We start from the raw sequence: 22,530 nt of genomic DNA, 5'->3' as shown, positions 1-22,530 counted from the left end.
ACGCTTTAGCAGAGGTGCATGGATGTATCAGTCTGAAAAACAAAGGGCACAGCTCCACAGTTGCTTTACATCAGCATAACTGGTATATAACCACCATAGCTAACCTCTCAGTGCTACCTGGAGGTGCTCACCTCTGTTCCTCTGTTGTACAGGTCATCAAGTAAAAGCATAATTCATCAGGTGCAGGACTTTATCTCACCTCATCTAACCTGAAATAAATGGAAATAAATAAGAAGTTAGTATTTAAACCAAATCAGCTCCTTAATCCTACTTATGACAAGGTGGCACAATCACATATGAGGAGGTTGAGGACAAGAAAGTAGGGGGAAAGCAAGAATGTATCTTGAGACATAGATTGACTATGAACTTTCACCACAAGGCCAGCACTGTCCTTCCACTGGGGATACACATGTTTATGGTGGCATGGAACATGTGTGGAGGTGCTGAATCCTCTTCTTCATCCTTTCCCTCTCTCCAGCTGTCCTTAATTGCAAGGTAAAGCACATGACTTGAACCTCTCCAAGGAAAACTTCCCAAACATCCAGTTAGGCTTACACTATGTGTCACTTCTCTGTGGTGGTACAATACAAAAAAATTGCTAATAGCAGATATCGGTCTGGTTTCTCTTCCTACGCTGCAATCCAGCATAGTTCTGTGCATGACTGTGGAGGAACACTGACAGGAAATGGCTCTTCAAAATTATGAAGGATATACCAATTCTTGTTGTTTTACTTTACTTTTTTTGTTTTTCCCAGGCTTTAAGATTTCCTTGTTGTGAGCAATATCTTTTTTTCAAAGCACACATTATAGCTAGAACAGAATGAAGTTATGAAGCCTACATACGGCAGTACTGCTTATACTCCACTTGATATTTCCCACTGGCAAAATAAACCCATTTGTTTCTTGACTCATCCTTTCATTAGCTATAATCCCATTGCATATATTATTCATAGAATAATATGAATCCAGAAATACATATTGGTGCCCTTTTTAAAATCATCCTCAAATCAATCTCATTCCCCCCAACACTTTTTTTAAACCAAGCTTTTTTCAAATTAATTTTCTTCTATGGCTCATTTCATTTCATTTCATATAACCTAGTATGTATGGAGCAGAATAAGGAAAATAATCATGTCTATTTATACACAATCAAATTGAAGTGATATATCCATGTCTTTTACAGATGCCTTTAATTTTCTCTGTAAAGGCACCTTACCACACTGAAACCCTTTGTGAAAGCAAAGTGTATTTCATAAGACTGAATATTTGAATTACCAAAGCAGCAACATGCCTGGTGGGTGTCTTTATTATTTGTTACCATATGCCAGCACTTTACAGTAGCAGCACTGGGACTCAAAGGTATTAAACTCTGACTGATCCAAAGAGTTTAAGTGATAGAAAATATATCATGACCTTAGATCAATTAATTAAATGAGAACACTGAGCCTTCTTTTAGCCTAAATACATCTGAATAAAACTATTCGGTAATACTAAAATACTGTTTATAAATGACAAAAACAGTCTTCACATTGGCTATTGATCACCATAATCTAGCAGTTCTAAAATCTTTAATATTTGCTGTTACAAAAATCCCACTTAAAAATAATTTCTACTCTGGAAATGCAGTACGGAAAGACAGAGCCTCTTTGGGCTTTGAACATGAAATAGAACCTCTTTCAAAATTCATATTATTTTTCTATCTCTTTTTATTCCTTAACCTCTTTGGACATGCAATTTGGGTGCTTTGATTTCCTCAGTAGAAGGGAGCAGCGTTCCAGATAGAAATAGTCTTTTCTACAATCCACATACAGTTATTTCTAAAGCCTTTAAGTAAAAGCTACTATTCCAAGTTACTTTTGCTTGCCACTGAAGACATGCGAAGGGCATTAAGGTTATCACAAGATTGATTTCCATTCCAGTTAGTTCATTTCCATATTTTAAATTTCTATTTCCTAAATCCTGATTGCCCATGACCCTTCTAGATAAGAGCTGTCACCCTAATTCCCTGCCATTACAGGAGATTCTTACATGTTGCACAAGCAAACTGCCCTTCAGTAAGCCACCAAGATGTATAAAGTGAAGGGAATTTGCTTGATCCACAAGCCACAACCCCCAAGTGGGTTGGGGAATATGCAACTTGGGAAAGATGAAACTAAGAATTAGATACCATTTTTTATCAGAGGGCTGGAGCACCTGTCCTACAAAGAAAAGAGCTGGGCCTGTTCAGCCTGGTGAAGAGAAGGCTCCAGGGAAACCTCATTGGCAGCTTCCAGTACTAATGGGAGTTACAAACTGGAAAGAGACTGACTTTTTACATGGTCTGACAGGGATAGGGAAACAGAAAATGTTTTAAACTAAAAGAGGAAAGATTTATATTAGATATTAGGAGGAAATTATTTACTCATTGGTGGTGAAGCACCAGCACAGACTACCCAGAGAAGCTGTGGATACCCCATCTTTAGAGCTTCTCAAGGCCAGGCTGGATGGGGCCCTGGGCAGTCTGATCCAGCGGGACAAAATCCTGCCCACAGCAGAGGGTTCAAATGGAATGATCTTTTAGGTCTCTTCCAGTCCAAGCCATTCTATGATTCAGTACAAGAAGGAGAGCCCATTCTGCTCAATTTGCTCACTCTTCCAAATCTTTTGTGACAGTCAAGTTCAAGCTCTGAGTGCTTTCAAATAAGATCAGAAGCTAATTGACTTAGATAAAAAGATATTTCTTTGCACAGTGCCTAGTATTTGTTTCTTCTTCCATTTCCTGTAGATAAAGAGATGATAACCCATGTATTCCACACAGAAACTTCCTTTCCTTTCCCTCTCCCTTCTCTACATGCTAGTAAGGATTTATGGTTTATCTCCAGGTTTGGATCCCAGGTTTGGTCCTCCTAATTTCCATTCTCTGAATAAAATTCCCAATTGCTTTAGATGTTCTTCTTTCCTTTATCCCGCTTTGTACATCCCGCCACTCTCTCATCCCATCTGTTCTTTTCAGCACTGCCAGCATCTCCCAAATGGTGCCAATCTAGCTGGGAATGCAATGCTAAAAATGTCTCCGTGTCTGGAAAATGCCACTGTGACCTGTGCAACTAACTAATTATCTGCTTGTCCTCTGTGTCTACATGCTGAGGAGGAAAGTAGCCAAACAGACTGTTATAGAAGTTGGACAGACTTTCCTCTCGTTGAACTTCTGTTCACTACATTTTTGGGAGTAGAAAAAATACAGAGGTTGGTTATCACAGAGCCCTGACTCGTTAGCTTTCTTTTTGGTACCATTATTTTCATAATGCCAAGCAATGGAAATGATGTAGAATAAAATGGCCTTTCAGTTTTTATTTTATTGCTTTGTTAAGCTCTTGGGGGCAAAGGAGTGTGAAGAGGTTGATAAGCAGTAATTTTACTAAGATAATCAAGAAATCTAAGGAGTTTAGATCTGCTACTCTGCCACTAACCCGGTTTTTACATCATCACCTCACAAAGGGACCAGTTAATTATATCAGTACTTTGTCTCTCTGCATGAAGATTTCCTTCTGCAGCCCTAAGCTCTTCCAAGTTTGCAGCTACTGAACGAAACATGCAAAATGAGCATATATTTTCAGGGTGTAAGAAAATATTCTACAACACAGCAGTTGTAAGGGAAGAAAACAAAACCTTCTCTCCATAGAAAGTGGATCTGATGACCAAATATTCTTTACTCAGGATGTACAAAATTCAGTGGTCCCAGTATTTTGAAACAGAAGACCAGTCATTGTTTTACTTTACAAATAGTTGTAGAATCCTGAAGGCCTTTCAGTTAACACAAACCCCAGAAGATAGGTGCACTGTACCTAACCAATGGCAGAAGCATTAGTCTACATCAAGACTCCAGTTATCCTTAAAAATACATGAAAGCAATTAACAGCATCAGTCTGGGAATCATGAAATGTAACTGTTCATAAACAGCTCAGTGAATTGTCGAACATGCTTGTGCATCAGCACAACTCAACATATTAGTAATTGGAGATATATGATTGCATCTAAATCTAAAAATCAGCTGTAAGAGTCAGTAATTCAGTGCTCCTGCTACAGCTAAGAGAAGCTTGCTATTTAATATGGGATCCATGCTGCAAATGAAGGATTCCAAAGCATATGCGTTCATTTCCATGGAAATGCTTTGCATTTGCATTCTATTTAAAAGATTACTGGCCTAAGAATTCTTGAAACTGCTTACGAAATTGCAACATTTAAATCATCCAGAGAGAATGCTGCATTTCAGGGCATGTCATACAGAGTTATTTCAGGAGAATGACAACTTCTAGCACTGAACTGTGTGCTCATCAGTTCTCCAGATTTTCAAAATGTGACTGCTCAGCATTTTCAAAAAAACAGACCCCAGGAAGTACTTCAGACTGGGCATTCAAAAGTTAGGGCATGGATCATGACGAGACATCAAAAATATGAACAAATTTCTATCTCTGCCATCATCTTAAAATTTTAATTTAAAAATGTATTACTGTGTCCCTACATTCAAACCACATCTGTGCCTCTACTAGTCCTGTGATGCAGAGAAGAGCTGTCTCAACTCCCATCTAACTGTTTTTTTTCCCACAACTGCTAGGAAAAAAAATGCTTTGATAGTGAGGGGGCCTTGACCGAAACAGAAGCATAATGCAGTGTAGGGATGGCAGTCCCATGCCCTACTTCTCCCCAGGCTAGACTAATGGCCTGATTTCCTTTATATTCTTTGCCTTTTTAAATGATTACTGAATTTCTCTGTGACATTATCCAAAAATGTAATGAGATTACAGATTTTCTGTTCAAAAATTCTCATGATAACTGCAGCTGAAGCCTTGATATTGCTGTTTAAATTTGTCTATCTGAAAACTTCAGCTGAATATTATTATTCTGACAAGAGTTTTTCTAGACAGAGCTGATGATATTTAACTGAAGATGAGAGCTACAAATGAAGATTTTAATCAATCTGCATTGTTAAAGGTTGACAAGGTGGATGAACATAGTGGTGCTTTCATCTACTAAATCTTTTGATCTTAATAAAGAACCAAATTTCTGGCCCAAGCTCTGTTTTAATGATGAAGAGAGGGTATTAATTTTGGTGGGATAAACATAGTGTTTCTCAACATTTCTGCCCAATGACAGGAGGTAAAATTCTAGCTGCAGAGTTCTCAGATGCTCCACAGAGATTGCATTCAGATTTTGTGTTTTGAAGATAATGTGAGCCCTTGTACAGCCAATTACTAATTACAAGATGGGAGGAAAGTCTATGTCCTCCAGGCAGTGGTCAGCCATAGGGAATAGTAAGAGTAGAAATAGAGAAAATGATAGTAATTATGACAACCATATACATGTATATATTTACATATATGAATATGAAAATGAGCAATTGCTCATCATCCTCCAACTGATGCACGGCTAGCCCTCTGAGCAGTGGAAGAGAGCAAGATGAATTCTGACCCCCTTCAAAACTCCTCCCTTATGATACCATATGGTCTGGAATATCCCTTTGGCCAGTTTAAGTCAGCTGTCCTGATTCTGTTCCCTTCCAGCTCCTTGTGCCCTTCGCTGAGAACGGCCTTGGTTCTATACGACACTGCTTAGCAGCAACTATGAACACTGGCGCGTTATGAACACTGATTTTTTCCTAGAACCAGAACATAGCATCGTACCAGACACTCTGAGAAAAACAGTTCCACTCCAGATGAAAGTAAGAGGATCTGAGGATTGAAGAACTGAGAAGACAAAGCTCAGGCAGAAAAGGAGATCTGAGAATGTTTTGGAGGGCTTTTGTTTTTGCTTTCCAAATATATCCAGCAGTTCACTTGAAAATGCCAACATAAATTGTTCTGTCCCCGTAGTGCAGTGTTTGAGCTTTCTCCCTCCCTTTTAAAATATTCAGAACTGTATTAGGAAACAGCTAAACAGATGAACCATTGGCAGAGATAAACGGAAAAGTGCAGCTGAGGTCAGAGGTGCTGATAACACCCACAGCTGGAGAAAGCTTCTTTCCTGACTGTTTATCTACTTTATCAAGCTTTTGGTTTCATATTGCCTATCCTTTCTTCCTAAGATATTTCCAGCCTCTTTGTGGTGTTACATCAGCCATGGTATATCCATACTTTAATGCGGGAGTGAAAGCCTCTAGTTACAGCGGAGGGAAAATAAGGGAAGGGTAATGGGACATAGCAGCAGGGGACAAGACCACCCAAAAATAGCCATAAACGTGAGTGACAAGGAAGGACTGAGGTCTTTAGTCCTGCTCTCTATATCTCACAGTCTTGCAAATTACTGAGCAGAAACTTCAGTCAGGTCATAGTGACACAGTTTTGCATTTGTGGAATTTAAAAGCCCCTCTGCAGCCCTGAAGTCTTTTGCTTTTCATATGCTTGCACAAGAACTCAGTACTGAAGAAGCTAACCCCAAACTACTTAGAAAGTATAATATATACAAAGACAAGTAATTTAATTCCACTTTGTCTCTAGATTTCAAGAGGAAAAAGGACCAACTTTTTTTCTTTTAATCTTCAAGAGGAAAATTTCTGCCAGTCTCTTCCATTAATAGACACGCTTTTTCTTTTACAGCATTTTTGAGCGATGGTTAAGAAGACACAGACCCATGCTAGAAGCTTACCCAGCAGCCAATGCACCCATTGGGCACAATCGAGAAAATTATATGGTTCCCTTTATCCCTCTCTACAGAAATGGAGAATTTTTTATACCATCAAGGGAGCTGGGGTATGACTATGAGTATCTGCAAGAACCAGGTAACTCTGCAATTTTAAGTAAATATCAAATTTGTTGTTTAACTCATGGAATACATCTGCAGAATGATAGTGTGTTTAAATGCTGCCTACGTATATGTAATACAGATATAAATCCTTCTATTTCGTATTTTTTCATATTCTAGTTACAAATTATGCCTGCATGTTTTCACATTTCTCATCTGGTCATACACAGAGCCAACCTAACTCTATTAGAAAAATCCCAGTCAAAAAGGAATCACTGACATCAGTCATATCTATCCTAGCCTCATTATAATCTGAATGTGGTCCAAAGGATCAGATTATGAACAGAACAGGGGAGAAAAATGGATGGATTTTGAATCTGCTGTTTGCCCAGCTCAGCTGATAACGAGTAACATAGAATGGCCTGGGTTGAAAAGGACCACAATGATCATCTAGTTTCAACTCCCCTGCTACGTACAGGGTCGCCAGCCACCAGATCAGCCTGCCCAGAGCCACATCCAGCCTGACCTTGAATGCTTCCAGGAACTGATCCCCTTTCTCTCCCATTCCCTACTGCGTGAGGAGGCCCCACAGGGCAGGAGGGGGCACTCAGCAGCTCCAGTGGGATTTTCAGGTTCTGGATGTCCACTGGTTTAACAGTGGACAGAACCAAAGCTCTCCTGGTTTACAAAATAAAATTGACCTCTTAAAGGGTCAGAGGAAAATTCATCTCAGTACCAAAGGCCAACGCAATCTTTATGCAGCACTTTAAACAGCAATCTATTGGCACTGTGCTTGTCATGTGGTCATTTATACAGAACACAACAGAATCATTCTTAATGTTAATTTCATTTAATCAAATGGATTTTGCTGTCATTAGTAATATTTATGACTTCCATTGCTATTCAGAGATGGTTTTGATTTGGGTGTCTTGGCCATTATCAAGAATAGAGAGGGAAGAGGCCTTTGGGAAACCTCCAGTAGGGCAGGTCTTGTGGTTAGGGCACGAGATTTTGTGGTTTTTAGTCTCCTTATTGTTTAATGAAAGAGCTACATTCTGCTAAAGATAATAAATTACTTAGTATCCAAAAGATACTCATGCTGTGGGATGCAGTTATCTTTGCAATGTATTGGCCACAGAACATTAGGTCACTGCACATGTTTGATTACTAACATTCTACTTTTTTTCTTGTTGTCTTTATCAAAGCACTATCGGTTATCATAGCATCTCTGTCTTTCCAAGACAGTTTGCTTACTAATTGAGATATACAGTTTTACATACTGTGTTAAACTGTGACATTATTAATTTATTTTGTTTATTCAATTCTCAAGTAAAATCTAGCTTGTGATTTACAATCATCCAGCAAATGTATTTTTGGGTATTTTATAACTACGGAATCTTTTCTCCTGGATAATTGTTAAGGTCTTTTATTAATATAATACTGAGACAAAAGTCATTATTTCCCATAATATTCTGTAACAAAATTTGGCCAACTCTATTTATTCAGAAAGAAATCAATCTAATAAATGTTTTGTATATAGACTCAAAGTTATTACGTATTTTTGTCTGATTATAAGCATTTCTATGCTTTTGTTCATGCCACCGTAATTTAATTCCTGACCACCGAGACTATAAATAAATAAATATATATTAATGAAAACCACTAGTTTCTGAAAACCACATTATTCCTAGGATTGTACATCTAAAAATGTGCCAAGTACTGTGACAGCCAGAAATATTGACTTCTGCATTGGTACTGCACAAAGAAGCAAATTGTAAATTATTTACCACTTAGCAATTCATTTCCGTTGCCTTCTGATCTCTTGCCTTTTCCCAGGGGAGCACTTTCCTTAGAAAATGAAATTCTTATTAAATTTGGTCTCTGTTTCTAATACAGTAGCAAGGAAAGTAGCTTCCTAATTATTTTGAAAGATCAACACAAAGAGTGAAATTCAAACTCATTTGGAAAGCCCAGATAATCCCCAGACGTCGCTCAACCCCTTATTAATCTCACTGAGAAGATGAGAGCTAAAGCTATTTCTTATCTGAAGGAAGGCACTTGTAACAAGTGGAAAATGGCCCAGAATCTCAAAAAACAGAGATGAATTTTCTCAGTATTTCAATGTTTAGACCTGGATTGTTCTCTAGAGAGAAATGACAGGTTCCGGTTAAGAGGAACATAAAAGTGAACAGGAATTTCTTAGAGGAAGTGAAGTGAGAAAGCCTGCTGGCTCCCTCGAAATCTCTTGTGTCGTCAAGAATGTATAGAAAGTGTATGGCTTGGAAGCCAGGAGTTACTAGACAGGCAGGAAAAATTATAAAGGAAAAAAGATTATTAGTAATGAAAATCTGTGTAGTCAGTAAAATGTAGCAAATCCTCCAAATGAGGAGGAAGAGGAAAAAACAGAGGAATGGGAACAGGGCAGAGTAAGTGACTAGCACAACAAAACATCTAAAGAAAGCAGCTGGAGAGCAATTTAGCAGAGAACAAGTAGGACTATACAGAGCAAGACTGGGCTAGTTACAAGAAAAAACTTGGGAAATAAACCAATGACAAAATGGCATTTTAATGCTAAATTATATTGTTGGTCTTCCCATGTGGAAAATCTCCTGCATGGAGCCCTCCTTTCCACTGAAATACAAATCAAAGTGTGAGAGTATATGTGTATTTTAATTGCAGCTTCATTTATTTTTGTATATATGACAGCCTTGAAGCAGATGTGGTCACAATGTAGATGAAAATCCATCCCTCAGGAATCAAAAACACATGTCAGAATCTGCTTTCCGGGGGGCTGATTTTAGCAAAAGCTGAAGCAAACACCCAACTTTGCTTGACATGAGTACCATGAGCTGTAAAACTACCACGGCTGGCATGGCATACTGAAAATGAGCATTTGTTACTATCCACAAAAAAGATTTGGAAGAATAAGAATTTTCCTATCAGAAAGAGCAAACTGAAGTGATACTGCTGCTATTAGTCATTAATGGAAGTCTAGATATCATGCATCAGCACAACTTTCCTTCCTCTGGCTTTGTCGTGAACCTAAAGGGTAGCTTTAACTGATGTTCATGGCACCTTCCTGGGATGATTATCCTTTAACTTCAAACAGCAACACAAAAGGAACGGAGTTGGCATTGGCTAATGTCTCTCATTGCTTTTGTCCCCGTCCCCCGCCCTCCCCCCGACAATTTTCCCAGGTAGTTGTCAGGGAATACAGTCACAGCACTTTTGGGTCTTTCACAGTTAGAGAGATTAAAGCTTTATGGTAATGGACTCCCTGAAATGACACTTTGCAGGATTTCTGCTGGGCAGCCAAGACAGTCCCACGTTTATGGCTGTGTCACATTCACAGTTACAGGTTGCAGGATGCCTTGCGTTGCTCCATACTCTAACACTCAAGAGTTAACATGACAACTTTATGATAGAAAACCTAAGCATCTTTTGTGCAGCAAAAGATGGAAACAGGTAGTGGATGTCAAGAGGTGGCTGTTGGCTTTGAGCTAGTTACAGAAACTGTACAGACTGAGGCTGAATGCTGGAGGAAGGCATGTTTAACTGACTATTGATATTTAAGAAAATACATTAGTTTCTCCTGCTATGAGAAGTCACACCTCTTCATCTCAAAGTCATGCTGTGTTTTACCAGGGAGAAGGTAGCTTAGGTACTTTCTTCTGGGAGAGAAAGATTGTTGTTTCTGTTTCACAAAGATGATCAGACAGCTGGAACACCTCCCCTACAAAGACAAGCTGAGGGAGCTGGGCTTTTTCATCCTGGAGAAAAGAAGGTTGTGGGGTGACCTCATTGCAGCCTTTCAGTACTTAAAGGGAGCCTACAAACAGGAGGGAAGTCAACTCTTTGAAAGGGTATATAACAGCCGGACAAGGGGGAATGGTTTGAAGTTGAGGAAGGGAAGATTTAGATTGGACATCAGGGGGAAATACTTTACTATGAGAGTGGTGAGGTGCTGGAACAGCTGCCCAGAGAGGTTGTGGATGCCCCATTCAATCCCGGAGGTGTTCAAGGCCAGACTGGATGGGGCCCTGGGCAGCCTGGTCTAGTATTGAATGTAGAGGTTGGTGGCCCTGCCTGTGGCAGGGGTTTGGAGCTTCATGATCCTTGAGGTCCCTTCCACCCCAAGCCATTCTATGATTCTGTTGAAAGATGACATACAGGTATAGGAAGCCACACAGAAATCTGTATCACAGATAATTTCAGCTAGGTGGGGAATTTTGTGATATTTTCCTTTTTTCCTTCTCACAAAAACCGTATCTGTTATGTATCAAGCTTCTTCTGTGATATGCATCCTCCAGTATGAATAGCCAAATTATTTCTAATTTGGTCTTGTTTGCAATATGAACATAAAAGTGTTGTATTAAAAAGCACTGGGATTATGGAGTAAAGGCACAAAGTTAGGAACTATCAGAACTGAAGTCGTGCTTTTAAAGTGAAAACTCACCCTCCAGCCCTATATGTATGCTTTACACACTACTTTCTCCCTTGTTCCCCACCTCACTCACAACCTAGCCAGAATTTGCTAAAAACATGATGCCCAAACCTTTTTGCTCTTGGTTGTCTTTTTTTCAGCATTATGTAGCCTAATGTAAGATTAACTGCACACTATTAAAATGTTATCTTGAAAATGTGTCCTTTAACAATTTGTTGCCAGTCACCATAGCAGCTGTGTTCTGCAGAAAATATTGATTTGTATTCACAATATGGAGGATTCTGTGAATGGTACTGTCCCTCCTTGTTGGACAGATCAGAACTGAGGGATTAAAGAGAAACTGTGTGTCATACACAGAGGTTTGTGGAGTTCATTCTGAACCATCAAGAACCTTTTTTTTTTTTTTAATTCTTCATGTTATATAGCATGTATATATGTCTAATGGGGTCAGAAGTCTGAACAAGCATACTATTACAAACCCAATCTCAGAATACAAAGTGGGATTCAAAGAAAAGTAGGGACTTGAGAAGTAACACCAGAAGTGTTCCCCAAAGTGAAGCTGAGTTGAAAGGAAACCAACTGTGTTCTGCCTAAACTCAGCCTGAATTGAAATATATCTAAGAATTTGGTTGAGGCATCGAATGCTGAGTATAGTTCAGCTTTAAAAGTTCTACAAACTAAAATAATATTTTTATAGCAGTTACTAAACATCATGTGTTCAAAAGCACCAAGAAGATACATGGGATTACTTCTATGGGCACCAGTGAAACTGGAAGATGGTAGAAAAATATTTATAATGTCTGGGGGGTGTACCGAAGTTATTGGAGGCTGAATATCACTTCATGAAAGGATTGTGATAGGTTTAATCTGTTCTTAAACTCCTCCTTGTACTCAGCCTCAGTTACCGTTGCCATCAGGATGCTGACCTAGCAGGACCTTTGCCCATGCTGTACGAGATCTGACAAACCCTTCAGAAGGGTCTGTTATGATAGGACAAGGAGAAATGGTTACAAACTAAAAGAGGAGAGATTTAAACTGGATATAAGACAATAGTTTTTTACAATATGGGTTTTGAGACACTGGAACATGTTGCCTTGAGAGGGGGTAGATGTCCCATCCCTGGAGACACCCAAGGTCATGCTGGATGGGGCTCTGAGCACCTGATGGAGCTGTAGGTGTCCCTGTTCATTGCAGGGGAGTTGGACTAGATGGCCTTGAAGAGCATCTTTCAACTCAAACTATTCAGTGATTCAATGATTCTTGCTTTCTATTCTTACAGCTTTCACAAAACCATAAATAGCACTGGAAATAGTAAACTCAATTCCTGTCAGTTTCAACACAAAAATGGGGAAACTTTAAGGACTGATGGAATTTGCTTAGAATTATTTTTAACCTTCAGACTATTTTTTTCACTTTAATAATCATTTTTCACTCTGAGCCTTTGAGTATTATCTGTTACACAATCTGTATACACTGGAACTGCATTGCATCATGTAAAAGGACCTCTGTTTTTCTCCTTTCTAGCACTTGGTTCTTTCCAGGACTTTTTAATCCCCTATCTTGAGCAAGCCCGTCAGCTCTGGCCCTGGCTGGTTGGCGCAGCTGTGATCGGAGGCGTAGTTACTGCTGTGCTCTCTGGGCTCATCCTGGCCTGCAGGAAGAAAAGAGCAGGAACTTCTCCAGAAATACAACCCTTACTCACAGAAAGTGAGGATTACAACAATATATCTTATCAATCCCATTTCTGAAGACCTCCAGTATCTCAATGATGTTTCTAAGGTGCTAGTCAAGCATGCAGTGTTTGTGTTTACAATGACCTTGTTGAGCTGTGCTATGTAAGCTGGCTGGGCTGTCCTACTCCTCGTGCCTCTTGTAACATCCAGTGTTATAGTACCTTATCAGCTCCAGTACACCAAGATCTCTCATATTCGACATGTTACCATGCCACCCAAGGAACAGAGTGTATTTCCAATGCTTGATTAAACAATGCTCCTGTTAATCCAACTGGCTTCTGTGTCGCTTACTAAAATGTATAACTCTCTGATGTTTTTTGTTCTGTTATACCCATAGCCTCCAATCTCACAGCCCAATCCATGTGAAGAAATTAACAGGGCACACATAGGTACAGGGGTTTAGTGACAGGAACTTGATTGCAAGATCAGTGCTACATTCACCCTGGTGTTCAGAGCCTTTAGTTTAGCAAGAGAAATGTGCTGTCTCTGAGCAGAGTGAATGATCCATAGACACATTTTTCTTTCAGGGTATAAACATTTTCCCTCCAGCTCCAGTAATGCACTATTTGTACATGATGGAATGCCATCAACAGCAGCAAGTGGGCTCTAAGGAACCACTTCTCACTTGTCTCAAACATTCTAGTTACTCTTCTGCTAAACCACTTTCCATTTGCCTGAGGTGCAGAGGGTTTTTTCAGAGATGAAACCTAGCCTCACTGTGTACACCTCTCTCCAGTTTGACTTAGGGATGCTCAGGTTATGGCTGACTTATGATTTCTCAATAGGCACAAACTTCATACCAGACAATCCATACATGACGAAATAAGGTATGTAATTACATGTCAAGCTTTAAATTAAAATAAATATTAGTTTTCAGAGATGGTGACTCCAACTGACTTTAGTTCCAAAGCTTTTCTCAAGCAAAATGTAGGTTACACAGTGATCTCTGAGATTTGGCACTGGTAGCTAGCCATGTTCTGATTCCCATGCAATGCCATCCATCCCCACCTGATCATGTGTGGGTTTCCCACAAGCTGCAGCTCTCCCGGCATTACTCCAGCATGTCTCCATCTCATGGGCCCACCCTTCAGGCACTGCTCCAGCAGTTTGCAGATGACACCAAATTGGCTGGAAGTGTCGACCTGCCTGGGGGTAGCAAGGCCCTACAGAAGGATCTAGACAGACTGGATAGCTGGACTGAAGCCAATGGGATGAGGTTCAACAAGACCAAATGTTAGGCCCTGCACTTTGGCCACAACAACCCCAGGCAACACTACGGGTCTGGGGCAGAGTGGCTGGAAGACTGTGTAGAGGAAATGGACCTGGGGGTATTGATTGATGCTCAGCTGAACATGAGCCAGCAGTGTGCCCAGGTGGCCAGGAAGGCCAATGACATCCTGCTTGCACCAGGAACAGTATTGCCAGTAGGAACAGGGAAGTTATTGTCCCCCTGTACTCAGCTCTGATGAGGCTGCACCTCGAGTACTATGTCCAGTTTTGGGCCCTCACTGCAAGAAAGACATTGAGGCCCTGGAGCGGGTTCAGAGAAGGGCAACAAAGCTGGTGAGGGGTCTGGAGCACAGGCCTTATGAGGAGCGGCTGAGGGAGCTGGGATTGTTCAGTCTGGAGAAGAGGAGGCTCAGGGAGACCTTATTGCTCTCTGTAACTACCTGAAGGGAGGTTGCAGTGAGCTGGGGGTCGGCCTCTTCTCTCATGTAACTGATGATAGGACTAGAGGGAACGGCTTCAAGCTGCACCAGGGGAGATTTAGGCTGGATGTTAGGAAAACTACTTTTCTGAAAGAGTGGTCAGGCACTGGAATGGGCTGCCCAGGGAGGTGGTGGAGTCACCGACCCTGGAGGTGTTCAAGGAATGTTTGGGCATTTTGTTGAGGGATGTGGTTTAGTGAGAAATGTTGGTGATATGTGGATGGTTGGACTGGATGGTCTTGTAGGTCTTTTCCAACCTTGGTGATTCTGTGATTCTGTATCCATGGGCTGTGTCACCTCCGGGCCTCATCCACTGCTGCACTGTGAGCTCCTCCATGGCTGCATAAACAGACCTCCTCCTTGTGGTGCCCATGGACTACAGGGAACAGCTGCTCAGAGTAAACATTATATTTATAGAGATCACTAAGGAAATCAGGAAAAGGAAAGGCCCATAAGTTTTCTCAAAGGGACAATAAAAGCAGAACCAGCAAATGCATTTACGAATCAGAAGATTTTATTCTGAGAAAGCAGGTGGTGTAGATATTCACTTGTCCAGAGCTGTGGGGAGTTTCCATCTGTCTGTGAGGCCATGGTGAGGTACAGTCTGGGTCTGTGTTACCTTGTCCTTAGGTTCATGCCTTCACAGATGGCTGCAGAAACCTCAGTCAGAGTGGCTGAAGAGGGCAGAAGGGGCCTGTGGCTTTCAAGAACAAGAAAATCTGAACCAAGATAAGGAGCAGTAACCCTCCATTCCCATGGGCAGCCCTTACCTCAGTCCAAGTATATCAATTCTATGTCTCCCGGCAGCCAGGGGACATGTGTTCTAGGCTGGCCCATGTCACTGAACTAACACTGACATGGGCTACTACCAGCTGGCTGCCTACTGTAACACAGGCACTGCTGTTATTTTGATTACTTAGCTTTATATGAATGCCGTGTACAAAGTGGAACACCTTTCTAGCTGAATGGCTAAGAACAAGAAAGTCTCATGCTTTGGCAATGTTCTCCTCAGGGTCTCCAGCCTTCAAAGACAGAGAGAGCACAACCCGTTCCATCACAACCACACATGCTTCCCAGACCAAGGGCCCCGCCCTATATTTCCCTCCCTCTCTGTGCTTCCTGTCTTCTTATCACAGCGTTTCATCATCCACCACACTCCAATGACCTGGGCTGGTAGACGGGTGAAGCTCTTTCTATGATCACACTATGCTGGCCATGACGCCAATGCATGAGTGATAAAGGAAACTGCTACACATCTGCCTGTTCTGACAAGACCACGGCATCACTGTGGCAATTGCCAGCAGCTCATGCCCAAAAGTCCAGCAAGGCTGGTAATATTTTGATTACATACCATTGTACTGATGTCTCTGTGGAAAGTGGAACATCTCTCCAGCAGAGCAGCAGAAGACAAGAGGTTCCATGGTCTGGTCATAAAATCACAGAATAACAGAATGAATCACAGAATGGCCAGGGTTGGAAGGGACCTCAAGGATCAGGAATCTCCAACCCCCCTGCCACAGGCAGGGCCACCAACCTCTACATTCAATACTACCAGGCTGCCCAGGGCCCCATCCAGTCTGGTCTTGAACACCTCCAGGAATGAATGGGGCATCTACAACCTCTCTGGGCAGCCAGCACCTCACCACTCTCATAGTAAAGAATTTCCCCCTGATGTCCAACCTAAATCTTCCCTCCCTCAACTTAAACCATTTCCCCTTGTCCTGCAGTTATCTACCCTTTCAAAGAGTCGATTCCCCTCCTGTTTGTAGACTCCCTTTAGGTATTGAAAGGCTGCAATGAGGTCACCATGCAGCCTTCTTTTCTCCAGGCTGAACAAGCCCAGCTCCCTCAGCCTGGCTTCACAGGGGAGGTGCTCCAGTCCCCTGATCATCTTCGTGGCTCTCCTCTGGACCCCCTCCAACAGCTCCCTGTCTTTCTTGTACTGGGGGCTCCAGACCTGGACTCAGTACTCCAGATGGGGCCTCACAAGAGCAGAGTAGAGGGGGACAACCACCTCCCTGTCCCTGCTGGCCACCCCTCTTCTGATGGAGCCCAGGATACCATTTGCCTTTTGAGCTGCAAGGGCTCACTGCTGGCTCATCTTAAGTTTTTCATCTGTCAAGACCTCCAGGTCCATCTCTGCAGAGCTGCTTTCAAGGACCGCTCCCCCCAGTCTGTATGGATACCTAGGATTCCTTCGGCCCAAGTGCAAAACCTTGCACTTTGCAGTGTTGAACCTCATCAGGTTCACCCAAGCCCACCTTTCAAGCCTGTTGAGGTCCCTCTGAATGGCATCCCTTCCTTCCACCGTGACAACCGCACCACTCAGCTTGGTGTTGCCAGCAAACTTGCTGAGGGTGCACTTCATTCCGTCATCGATGTCATTGATAAAGATGTTAAAGAGCACCAGAGCCATGACAGACCCCTGTGGGACACAGCTCGTTACCGGCCTCCACCTGGACATAGAGCCATTGATGACCACCCTCTGTTTGCAACCTTTCAACCAGTTTCTTAACCACTGACTGGTCCACCCATCAAATCCAAATCCCTCCAATGTGGAGATAAGGATGCGGTGGGAGAGCACCTCAAAGGCCTTGCTCAAGTCCAGGTAAATGACATCAGTCGCCTATCCCTTCTTCAAAAATGCTGTCACTCCATTATAGAAGCCCACTGAAGCCGTACTGGCAGCCCTCTTACATCTGCCACTATACACCATCCTGCTTGCCTCTGCCCTGGTCTAGCACAGGGCTGCAGCTCTTTCTATGATCTCTCTATTCAGCCCATGTCACCAATACCTGGGTGACACAGGAAACTGTAAGCATTCTGCCACCTGTGACATGCCCATGGAATCACTAGGTTAGTTGCCAGTAGGTGGTGCCCATATTGCAGCAATGCTGGTGTTCTTTTGATTACATATCTTTGGACTGATGTCCATGTCGATGATGGAACATCTCTCCAGCTGTGCAGCAGAGACCAGGAGGTTTCAGAGTCTGGCCGTGTTCTCCTCTGGGCATCTGGCTCTCCAACACAAAGGAGGAGGACACAAAATCAGTTGTACTGATCACAACCACTCCTTTCATCCTGTCGATTTAACCAGCACTTCTCTTCAGTGCCCTCTGTCCTGCCCTCTTACCTCCGCCTTTGCACACCATCCTGCTTCTCTCTGCTTTGGGCTGGCGCAGGTCTGTAGCTCTTTCTATGATCTCCCTATGCAGCCCATGACACCAATACCTGGGTGACACAGGAAACTAAGCCTGTAAGCATTCTGCCTCCTGTGACATGCCCATGGCATCAATAGGTTAGTTGCCTGCAGCTGGTGCCCAAACTGCAGCAATGCTGGTGTTCTTTTGATTACATATCTTTGGACTGATGTCCATGTCGACAATGGAACATCTCTCCAGCTGTGCAGCAGAGACCAGGAAGTTTCAGAGTCTGGCCATGTTCTCCTCTGGGTGTCTGGCTCTCCAACACAAAGAAGGAGGACACAAAATCAGTTGCATTGATCACAACCACTCCTTTCATCCTGTCGATTTAACCAGCACTTCCCTTCAGTGCCCTCTGTCCTGCCCTCTTACCTCAGCCTCTGCAGACCATCCTGCTCTCCACTGCCCTGGTCTATCATGGGGCTGCAGCTTTTCTATGATCTCCCTATGCAGCCCATGTCACCAATACCTGGGTGGCAGATGGATCTGTAAACATTCTGCCTCCTGTGACACGCCCATGGAATCACCAAGGCAGTTGCAAGTAGTTGGTATCCAAATTACAGCAATGCTGGTGTTCTTTTGATTACATATCTTTGGACTGATGTCCATGTCGAGAATGGAACATCACCCCAGCAGTGCAGCAGAGGACAGGAGGTTTCAGAGTCTGGTCATGTTCTCCTCTGGGCCTCTGGCTCTCCAACACAAAGGAGGAGGACACAAAATCAGTTGCACTGATCACAACCACTCCTTTCATCCTGTCGATTTATCTAGCCCTTCCCTTCCATCCTCTGACCTGCCCTCTTACCTCAGCTTCTGCACACCATCCTGCTTTCCTCTGCCTTGGGCTGGCACAGGGCTGCAGCACATTCTGGGCTCTCCCTATGCAGCCCATGTCACCAATACCTGTGTGACACATGGATCTGTAAGCATTCTGCCTCCTGTGACATGGCCATGGTATCAGCAAGGCAGTTACCAGTAGGTGGTGCCCAAATTGCTGCAATGCTGTTGTTATTTTGATTACGTATCTTTGGACTGATGTCCATGTAGAAAATGGAACATCTCTCCACATGTGCAGCAGAGGACAGGAGGCATTCTCCTCTGAACCTCTGGCTGATCAAGATCAAGAAGGAGGACACAAAATCAGTTGTATCACAGCCACTCATTTTTCCCCACCCATGGCCGAACCCTTCCTTTCTATACCGTCTTTCCTACCCTCTCAACTCTGCTTCTTCTTGCTCTCCTGCTCTCAACCAGTCTGAGTTGGCTGAGGATCAGTGCCCTATTCATGTCCTGCTGTGCCAGCCCTGTCACATTTGCACCTATCACTCTTCTAAAATTCTGCCGTCTGTAACATGGCCAATGCATCCTCAGAGTGGGTGCCAGGAGATGACTGATGCCTCTCCCACTAGTGCTTTCAGAGAAAGAACTGTTATTTCACATTTGGTCAAATTCAGTGGACTATCGAAATAACTCAGACCCATTCGGAAATAGCTGACAATAAAAGCCTTCTGACACTCCAGTCTTTTTGGGCAGAGCATCCTGCCCAACAGTGTGGTCTCACCACAGCCCCTCATCACCTCGTCTTGCCCTTCCCCCACCTCCTGTTGGCCTGCTGTTAGGGCCAGGGGGGAAGGCCAGCATGAGGGTATCAACATGTGAACACTTCCTCCAGTTAGGAAGTGCTCATACATAACAATACGGAGAGAACTTTATACTCAAATAAAAATGAGTTTACAAATATCCATACTTGTATTTATCTATACAGATCAGTAAGGGAGTCAGGTCCATAACAAAAGATTCCCAAGTTTTCTCAGTGAGAAGAACACAAAGCAGGAGAACCAGCCAATACGTTTATGAATCAGAAAATTTTATCGTGAGATGGGTTGTGTAGAGCTTCCTTTGACCATAGCTGTGGGGAGTTCCAGCTGTCTGTGATGTCATTGTTGTACAGTCTGAGGCTGTTTCCTTGTTCTTATGTCAGCAACTTCACAATTGGCTACAAAACTTTGGCTCTGGCTCAGGCCAATGCTGTCAATGTCTGCAGTCTCCTGTCATCCATGAGACACCTATCTTCCACACAATAGACAACGGAATATCTGACTAGGCATTTGTATGGGGGATATGCTTCAATATTTTCTCACATCAAAGTGTTAATATTCTTCTCCTGCTGTGGCAATCTTGCTTTCAGGTTGCATGCCACATCTGTAACCTCCCAGATATACATGACTGATCACTAACAAGTGGAAGTTGAGAATCCCTTTAATGAAAGAAGGAAAGGTGACTGATGACATCCTCAAATCCAACCATATCACATCTCAAGAGATAACTAAGTGACTGACCTGTGCCCACTGAAGCTCCCCTGACTGAGGAGCACTTTGACAGAAATTGTCCTCTGCACAGTGCAGACCTTCTGTTGAATGAAGGTGTTTTCTTGTGTGAAGGATCTGGGTGCCAGATCCAAAGGAGCTGCTTATTTTCCAAGCACTTCTGACTAATGAGCTACTAGTAGATGAATGCTCTTCCAGTATCTTAGAAAGTATTAAACAGACTGCATAGGATCTTAAATGCTCCTTGGCACTGAGGCACAGGGAGGAGGATAGTACGATAATATTTCAAATGGTCAGTTCAGTCATTCAGTTTATATTTTATATAACCCTGAATAACTGGTAGCAATAAATACTAGCAGCAGAAAAAACCACTCATTTTCAACTTCTGATTTCATGAATATTGATTGGTCTCAAAGTTAAACAAGCACAAAGATGTTTATGTAGTCTACTTGAGGACTCACGAATTCTGCAAGCAATAACTATTGGTTTAAGTTCTCTGGAATACTTCAGCTAAGTAAAATGCAAAAAATTTTTTAAAAAAAGATGACAAGAAAACACCCTTTGGTGCTCAGTAATTCCCCTTGAAACCTCACTTGGTACATTCAGTAACCATGGTTTGGCTAAAATATGTATGTGCTGGCACAGGCTGCCCAGAGAGATTATGGATGCCCTGTCCCTGGGGATGTTCGAAGCCAGGTTGGATGGGGCCCTGGCCAGCATGATCTAATATTAGATACAGAGGTTGGTGGCCCTGCCTGTGCCGGGGGTTTGGAGCTTGATGATCCTTGAGGTCCCTTCCAACCCAGGCCATTCTGTGATTCTATGATTCTACAATTATGGCATTTTTACTCTGAAAAATTCTTCTTAACAAATACAAAAAAGGTAACAAAATGTTTTTGTAAGGAAAAACTTAAGGAGCAAGGAAGGCTGGAATTAAAAAGTGCCTTTTTAAGCTATAGCTAACTGTTCACAGTATTCTAAGCAGCACAACAGCCTGGAATCACAGTTCCCACTCAGTCTTAGTGGGCAACAGGAGATCTGGGAATGCACAAATAGTGGAAGTCACAATGAGGTTGAGACTTCAGGGATTTACAGAAGCGGAGTGGAAAACCCACAGCTTTCACAAGTGGAGAGATGTCTTCTGCAGGAATTCCAGAGCTGGTAAACTCCTCAGTTCCCCAGTCCTGAAGGACTCTGTCTGGGTAACGTGCCTTGAAAATCCCAAATGTTCAGCTTTGAGACAGTCTTAGGCTTGGATGGTCCGAGAGACTGAGGAGGGTTGTGATCCCTGGTCAGGAGAATGTCATGGGAGTTTGCTGAAAACAATGCTATTCTATACAATATTTGTGTCAGTGAAGTGTTGTTTCTGTTTGGAAAGTTGTTACAAAACAGTCAATACAAAACTGTATTGAGCAAGTTTATCTCCAGATTCCATGCAATATTCCAAGGCCAAATTAAATCTCAGATGCCACTATTTCACTTTCACATCTGTCAAGGTCATTTCTACCCTGTTATCCTCTTGCAAAAGCCAAACAGTCATTTCTCATCTAGTTCACATCTTTCCCACTGAAGATCTTCACCAGTGTTCCTTGGGTCTCCCAGCCCTAGCCACAGAATTTCCTCATGTGTGGGAAGATGGAAGTGAAGTTTTGGTTCATCATCTCTCCCCTCTTTTCCTTTGCCAACCCTCAATCATCTCTCCTTGCCAAAAGCACTGAATTCATAATTCAAACCTTGTGACCAACAAGTAAAAGTCTCTGAATATAAGTGATTAGAGGGAGCCTGTATCCCTTTCATACTTGTAGCATACCCTCCAGCATTTCCCGTCTTTAATTCCCAATCCCTGTATGACCTGGAGACCATGTCTGCTTTGAGAAGGAACATGCTAGCCATGTTTCAGTAGTAAGCATGTTCTGTGGTAAGTACTGAACAGTACAGTGTATATTGATCTATGTAACTAGGAAAAATTCTTTCCACTGCTGCGGGGCTGACAATTAAACCACTGGCTTCATGATAATTTGGATTCAAAGCTCTCTGTATGCTCTGCTCTGGGTACACAAAAACTCAGCTGTTCTCCCATCAAGCTATTCAGGTTCTTTTAAAGTAGAAAAAACAACACGGTGAGACAGAAATTCACAGCAGGAGTGAAAAGCAACTCTGGGGGGTGCAATAAAGGATACACTGTCCTGCAGACATGCCTAATGCTTCCCACAGGCTTTCTGGGGGACCTTAGCTTCAACCAGACACTGAATTGTTACACGGCTGAGGAGGGAGAGGCTGCAAGGCAACAGATGGTACATCCCCTTTTTGGCCACGTGCAGGCTTGTATTTACTTTTCAGTATTGAAGGATGTCTCCTCTTTGTAGATGCTTCGATGAAATGGATGCTGGAGCTTTT

At 42.6% G+C, this 22,530-nt stretch overlaps 2 protein-coding genes across 8 annotated transcripts in view; one reads left to right on the top strand and one right to left on the bottom strand.

Annotated features, from left to right (window-relative positions):
- The window catches only part of TYR (tyrosinase), a 47,995-nt gene extending 34,838 nt beyond the window's left edge, over positions 1-13,157 (top strand). Inside the window, exons 4-5 of the mRNA XM_003203534.4 lie at positions 6,573-6,754; positions 12,686-13,157. Of these exons, the coding sequence (XP_003203582.1) occupies positions 6,573-6,754; positions 12,686-12,909 (406 nt within the window). The 3' untranslated portion in view covers positions 12,910-13,157. The remainder of the gene's footprint in view (positions 1-6,572; positions 6,755-12,685) is intronic.
- Positions 13,158-15,095: 1,938 nt separating this feature from the next.
- On the bottom strand, positions 15,096-22,517 carry LOC109365514. 7 transcript variants are annotated; one of them, XM_031552098.1, is made up of 6 exons: positions 18,179-22,517; positions 17,959-18,063; positions 17,737-17,834; positions 17,399-17,623; positions 15,955-16,027; positions 15,096-15,303 (listed from the first exon to the last, which is right to left on the bottom strand). In XM_031552098.1, the coding sequence occupies exons 1-6, from the start codon at positions 18,223-18,225 to the stop codon at positions 15,219-15,221; spliced, it is 633 nt and encodes a 210-aa protein (XP_031407958.1). In that variant the 5' UTR covers positions 18,226-22,517; the 3' UTR covers positions 15,096-15,218. The 7 variants fall into 7 exon arrangements, 5 of the variants coding, with proteins under 5 accessions (XP_031407958.1, XP_031407959.1, XP_031407955.1 ...); XR_004158667.1 differs by having other exon boundaries at positions 17,737-18,065; XR_004158668.1 differs by having other exon boundaries at positions 17,737-18,059.
- Between the last annotated feature and the right edge of the window lie 13 nt (positions 22,518-22,530).

The sequence above is a fragment of the Meleagris gallopavo genome, chromosome 1 (genome assembly GCF_000146605.3).
Source record: "Meleagris gallopavo isolate NT-WF06-2002-E0010 breed Aviagen turkey brand Nicholas breeding stock chromosome 1, Turkey_5.1, whole genome shotgun sequence".
NCBI classification, from domain to species: Eukaryota; Metazoa; Chordata; class Aves; order Galliformes; family Phasianidae; genus Meleagris; species Meleagris gallopavo.
Note: the sequence above shows the minus strand (reverse complement) of the source record. Positions and strands in the feature narration are given on the sequence as shown.

Bases quoted from the DNA above. Each gene is read 5' to 3' on its own strand.
- LOC109365514 (XM_031552095.1), bottom strand. From the start codon at position 18,125: ATGAAAGGAGTGGTTGTGATCAATGCAACTGATTTTGTGTCCTCCTTC. The intron at 17,835-17,958 runs GTAATCAAAAGA...TGTGTCACCCAG, and splicing joins GGACATCAGTCCAAAGATAT to GTATTGGTGTCATGGGCTGC. The intron at 17,624-17,736 runs GTAAGAGGGCAG...TTTGTGTTGGAG, and splicing joins GATGGTGTGCAAAGGCGGAG to AGCCAGATGCCCAGAGGAGA.